Raw genomic sequence first — 6,584 nt, forward strand, 5'->3', positions numbered from 1 at the left:
GTACAGGCATGAGCGTCTGAACGGCGTATTAAACTAAATTTGGGCTGTCCCGGGGGACAACCCCTTAATTTCGGGAAGTCGGCCCGCTAAACGTACATCGCTGCTTTTTGCCATCTGCTTTCGACTTGTCTCTCTCCCTCTCCTCTCTTATCCTACATTTTCAAGCCGCACACTGGATATGCCGCGTAAGAGGCCAGCTCCGTCCGAGCAGGGCAATGGTACCATTCGGAAAAAGATTAGGCCCGTCGGCGACGGCTTACCAGAAACCAAATCGATCGGAGAACGAGCCGAGCCTTTCCGCTTAATGACTGTGAGGTTTCCCATCGACAGTACGACTCCCAAATGGAGCACGGGACGAAATCGCGATATCGACGAGAAGCACGTCAAGCAGCTGTGTCAGCTGTTCGAGGATTATGGACTGGAACGGCTAGATCGTGCACATCGACTCTGCCTGCTTTGCACTGCAAGGGATGTGCGACTCAATTGTGAACGTCTAGGCATGGATTGCATACCCAATGACCGCAGCGCCTCTCTGCCGGATTTTAAGAGCTGGGACGAAACAAGCACAAGCCCAGCCGAAGTGCTAGCAGGAAATCATCGTATTGCAGCTTTGAAGGCATATTTGAAGAGGCAGAAACTTGCTAGCGACGATGGTGAGCGATGGTGGATTTGTGATATTTACGACAGAGGTATGTCGTCGACGTGGAATGCAGACCATTATGGCCTAACCAGTAGTAGACACTCTACCGCTCGACCTACAGATCGAGCTTCGTGCAAATCGAAGTGGAACGGTCCTCCCTGACACTCACGGCCAGATCTGGACTGAGCTATGTACATATGCTAAGCAGGACAAGAGTAGGAAGATGTTCACTGGAGCGAGATGGGATATGGAAGCGCAGATGAGCCGGGCGCTGCGGCTTAATACCCGTGAGCAATTCCCGGTACGCCGTCTGGCGATCCTATGGAAGAATGACCGCTGGCGCACGTTCATCACTCGCATTTGCGACAGGAGAGTAGGAAAAGATCTGTTCAATATCAGCACCTTCCAGAAACTCGCAAGCTATCGCATCGACGACTACCTGTTCGAGCGGATCGAGTGTATCATACGACCGGTCGAAATAATCTGGAAGGAGTTTGGCATCGAGCTTGAGCTAGAACGGGACTATAATCGACTCTCTGGGCTGCATCGACGATGGAATTTGCAAGAATTGTTCTACCCTAAACACGACGACGGACTCGACATCGGAGAAGACAGTCCCCGGCATTCACAATTCCTGTCGCATGTCGATGACTTGAACTACCATGCACTCTACCACTACATGGTGCGAAACGAGTCCGAACTATCTTTTCCTAACGCGCAGGAATCACTAAGGTTGTTGAACTCCGGGGGTAAGACGATGCAGGCGGTCATGACACATGTAGTCATGTGGATCAACAACGATGTTGTGAGTATCAACGATCGTGAGAGAAATAAGCCACCGCTCGCCGGTGAACTGTTTTCTGCTTTGTCGGATATGCAGGGAACAACCGCGGAAAGAGATCCGGATGCAGCCAAGGCGAAGGCACTGGAGCTACAGCGAAGAGTACTCACGTTTGCTGAGGGAAACGCGGCACAGTTCACAAAAGAGGATCTCTCCTTAGTTCCTGAAGTTGGCGTGGAAGCGAGCGTGTATGAGAGAAGATTCCAGCTCGAGGCTTGGAGAGAAGTCCTCGCTCGAGCGCGGAAGATTGTGGGTCCACGCTTCCAAAATTCCTGCGTAACAAAATTCAATGCAGAAGCCGTTGAGCCACAGCTACAGGCGACGAGGCTCAGCCTTGTCAAAACCCTGCAAGACACAATCAACGGACATTTCGAGACCGTCGGTGATCCCGAGCTGCAGAGTGCCAAGGCAAAAGAAGCGCTGCGGATCATGATCGAGGAAACCATCAGTCAGTGGAAGCAAGAGTATGGCCAGAGCGAGGATAGGAGCGAAAGCCATGACAGAGGCATCCCATCCAATGTTGACCAGTCGGAGCTCGCTCGATTTCGAGACGCTTCTTTCTTTGGGACGTCTCCTGTTGGTGAAGACAATGGTCACACTTATGGGACAGAAACCTCGATGCGCCCCACCAGTACGGCGACCCAGCAGGTGCAAAGGGAAAGAACGGGGTTCGTCGGGCCGAGTGACTCAGAAGACGACCTGGAGCCCTCTGTAGCACCGGTAACGCACATGGTGCCGTCGAGTTTAAAGTTGGGAAGACGTGAGTCTACGAAGCCGATGCTATTGCCGAGGCATATCTCACCGAACACAGCGGGACAATTCTCGAGCGAAGACGATGACCAGGCTCAGCGTGAGAGGTCACCCTCTCGGCATCGTAGCGTGGCCAAGTTGGTCTCTGCACCTACTGTGCCTAGTGCGCAGCGGAAGGGCGCCACGTCCACGAGTGCAAGTAGAGCTGACTCCCGCAGAGTCCGTACTGTTGGGTCAGCACAGACGAACGGCCTTTCGTCCAAGCCTGTTAGTAAGGTTGGCGGATGGAGGAGCCGGCCGTTTGCTGGCGCCTAGGATTCGCGCTGCCCAATCGTGGCAGAGGTCGACAAGGGGTAAATGAGACAGCCAAATGTAGCTAGTCAGGAGTGATTAGGGTGTATCTTGAGCATGATATAGCAGAAAGGAAGACGATAAGGCTTAGGCCAAGAGTTTGATCGATCTTCGTCGGTCACCAGCAATTATACACCTCACAACGAACATGTCGCAGGAAGATGAGGGCCACTCTACACGTTCAGATCGGACTCCCGCGCGGTCAGAAGACGAATTCAGCAACGACGGCCCGAGTGATCGTGGTCTCGAGGCGAGCTCGGATGTTGAGGATGCCATCTACGGAGTCGTCGACCAGGACGCTACAGCTGGAGTCGAGAATGTCGCCGATTCGTTTCGCATTGATCACACACGTGGTGAGCACCGACTCCCAGTAAATGCCTTCCTCCGCCGTACCACTGCTTCCGACCTCAGTCCCACACAAGCCATCGACATGCTTCAACATAAATATACGTTGGATTTCGGCAGTCGATCATCCGGTTCTCGACATTGTACGCCAGATGATATCCTAATTCCCACTTTTCACCTCGATATGATCGCTATCGTCGGCCGACCCATGAAGCCCATTGTGCACTTCAGCGATCGATTCTTCGAGAACGTAACAATCAGCTTTCAGAATTGGGCAGCGCCATATCGGGCGAAGCACGTCGAAGGAGGGATTGGGTTCGATCTGAGACATCGCACTTTTCGCATAGCGTCTGGCTCGTCACGAGAGTCTTGGTTCATCGTGATGCATCCGGGACTCGCAATCACGGACATTGACCAGTCCCGGGCGGATATGGAGGCCTCCATCAGGAATAGTGCGTTGGAGGAAAGACATGCTCGATTCTTGGCAGACTATATCAAGCATGTATTTCTCAGCGAAGAGTTAGTCGGAGAGGGCGTCGAGGCGGCGTGGCGCTTGGGTCAGACACGAAGCGAAAACATCACCTTCAACAAGTGGACAACTTTTCAGTCAGAGTTCATGGCCGGCTGGAACGAATATGTGACGGCGCATACAGTCGATCCATTCTGGACGGAGAACAGACCGGCTTTCCATGCATACGACTATGGGGCCAACATCATGCTCGATGTGACCCAGCAGATAGAGGATCTCGACAAGGAAGAGCCCATGCAAGGCATCACAGATGACTACCTGAGTGATGGCGAAGCACGCAGCGAGGTCAACTCTCCCTCCCTGAGCCGAGAGACAGGTGTCGATGTCACCCTTGACGATGACGGGCTTCGAAACCTGAAGGTGGAGCTCGAGGCCAAGTTCGATCTCGAGAATGTCTGGTCCATATCGTACGCACTAGCGGTCGACCTTTACTGTCTGGATGGCGAAGCCGTCGATGTCGAGCCTATGGACCGAGCGGCCCGTTGTATGCTCGCCGATCGCAATGCCGTGTTGCAAGAGTTTCCCCGTCAGCGTGACTGGACCTTCTATCCCGTTGGATTCAGTCCGGTATACGGCAATTTTGCAGCCAGTCAGCCGCCAGAATTCTTGAAGCAGAACGTGCTCACTGTGATGCGGAATAATCTCAGCGTCCGCAATGAAGGTGTCGATGCACTCGCATGTGGATATTTTCAGGCATATTCCAACGTCAAACGCTCCGTTCGTCATCGGCCGGATGATCTTTTGGCGAAGAAAAGCCTCACGACTGCAGTGTTGTCTTTACCCGGCGCAGAAATGACCTCGCACCACGTCCGAACAAAGCACCGTAAGCTTCAGGCGCAGATGAAAGGCATGCGGACACCGGAGGACAGCAACCAGTCACGGCCTTTCGCCCGGGAGGCGCAGCGTGTGCAAGCCGCTATCGAAGGCGAAGATTACGGATATCGCATGGAACAGGTCGTGAGCATGCATGTGTCAAAACTCTGTACCGAGCGCCGGACGTTTGCGACTGTGCTTCATCCCATACTCCAGCTTATGCGGTTTTATCTGAAAGAGCCGCATCATTACCGCCGTATCCTCCATACTTTTGCCCCAGAAGTTTACCCTAATGTTTTGTGTGGATTTAGCTCATTGTTCGACAAGGCCATGGTTGGCTTACAGGAGAAAAGCGGCTTGCTCAAAGCAAATACCTGCAACATCGCAATTGCGGAGGCTGCCGCGGCGTTCGATCGCTTGGGAAGCTATTTATTTTCGGGAAGTGCAAAAGTGGTTGGCAACAACATCTTCCGACACCTTGGCACAACAGATTCGCTGCGCTATGGCGGATGGCCGTATGTCGACCCTGGCGTGCTGAACGTCCAAGAGGGTAGAGCATCGTTGAACAAAGGGCGATGGCCGCAACGCAAGGATGGACAGCCAGCGCTCTTGCACCCCGGTGTGGTGGAATTCTACTTCGGCAAGCACATTGGAGCTGCCCGTCAGAGCAACGCCTGGCTGCACGATTTTCGAGGCATGGAAGTTGCCGGCCGTCACAACGCGACCAGCCTTCTTGTAGACATATTTGGTCAAATGTGGATGTCGGAGACGATGGGGTTCGTGGCGCGGGCGGTGCGGAGACTCTCTAAGAGACAAATGCGCGCATCCGCCGGCTCACATGGAGACGAAGCGCTCCAACAGCTCGAATCCTGGATGCAAATGGAGCGTCCTTTCTCATGGTCGGCATACAGCCACATGGTGCCCCTCCTCTCGACTGGTGCGAGCGATGAGAATCCCTCGGTCATGTCGCGGCGGGACTTGGCGAAAGAGATCTACGATGCGGCCAGCGAGAACTCCGACAAGATGCGGCGGCGATGGGCAGGACAAGAGGCGTCATGGTTCTCCGTTCTCAGCAGCGTCATTGCCGGCACAGATCCCAAGATCGTCGGCAGGGAGCAGTGGATCGGCGCTATCTCGGCGGCAATGTTGGAATGTTCTATCGAGGCAATGCCTGGGCCATCGCGTGGGAAGCTAAGCAGTGCAATCACCATCAAGTTGATGGGAATGGCACCGTCGAAAGCAATGTTGGCTACCAGACCCGGCACGCTGAAACGTGCAGCCATCGAAGCCAACGAGAAGTCGAAGCGACCGCGACTACAGAATAGGATTGACTTCGGTTGCGACGTTCCCTTCACACGAGTTCCAAGACTCATAGACGAGGGGCTGAGGGCGCAAGACAGGCAATTCGAAGGAGGCGACCAGCGAGTCCGAGAACATTACTGCATGGTTCGACACTGTCTGGACGCTTGCCTCGGGGATCCTTTGTGCGATCTGATGCTGATGCTCGCTCTCACGCTAGCGTCGTGCTCGGTGACACCAGCGGTGAGCGACGACGAATTTGAAGCCGGCAAGAGAAAAGACCCCAAGGTATTTGTCGCGAATCTGATCACTCGCATGCTTTGGTTCCTGAAACCGCAGGAATTCCCGTGGACGACGGGTAACAGCGACGGCGTTCTGGCGATACCAGAAATGACGAGGAAAATCGGTGAGATGCACCTGCAGCGCAGTCATCGTCAACGCTGACAGTGGAACAGAGCACAAAGGAGCAAACAACCGGCTGCTCGTCAAGCTCGGGTGGGTCGAGTGCGTTCGAGGAAAGCGCACCAACCCTCGAAATTCGGATCTCGCGCTCGTGGATGAATCACGGCTAATGGAAACATACCATGCGCTATATCGTACACGAAAGGACGCAGCACAGTTTATTGCGAGGGTGTTTAGAAGCCGGGACGAGGCTTGGGTAGAAAGGTGTCAAAGTATTGTTCGGGAGGGAGAAGCACCTGAAAACTCTTGATTGTAAAGTATTTACTAGTTTTTACAATTAGTAGGGGTATTCTCTTAAAACTTTTTTCGTGATTCGTCCTATTTACTATAGCTATAATTATAATAAAGCTTAAAACGGTACCTTTTAAACGCGAATAGTCTTTTGTATAAAATCTTAAAGTCCTTTATTCGAAACTTATCTTAAGGTCTACCCCTAGATTTTTTTGTCCCTAACGCAAATTAGGGTTAGGGTTAGGGTTAGGGTTAGGGTTAGGGTTAGGGTTAGGGTTAGGGTTAGGGTTAGGGTTAGGGTTAGGGTTAGGGTTAGGGTTAGG

The 6,584-nt window shown here is 53.2% G+C and overlaps 1 protein-coding gene across 1 annotated transcript; it reads left to right on the top strand.

Annotated features, from left to right (window-relative positions):
• Nucleotides 1-178: 178 nt before the first annotated feature.
• Nucleotides 179-6,280, top strand: M409DRAFT_61767 (uncharacterized protein; the record flags this gene model as incomplete). Its single annotated transcript, XM_033814873.1, has 4 exons — nt 179-689; nt 739-2,507; nt 2,740-5,974; nt 6,024-6,280. 4 exons carry the CDS (start codon nt 179-181, stop codon nt 6,278-6,280), a joined length of 5,772 nt encoding a protein of 1,923 aa, XP_033659205.1.
• Nucleotides 6,281-6,584: the final 304 nt, after the last annotated feature.

This window comes from Zasmidium cellare (assembly GCF_010093935.1).
Source record: "Zasmidium cellare ATCC 36951 unplaced genomic scaffold M409scaffold_121, whole genome shotgun sequence".
NCBI lineage: Eukaryota > Fungi > Ascomycota > Dothideomycetes > Mycosphaerellales > Mycosphaerellaceae > Zasmidium > Zasmidium cellare.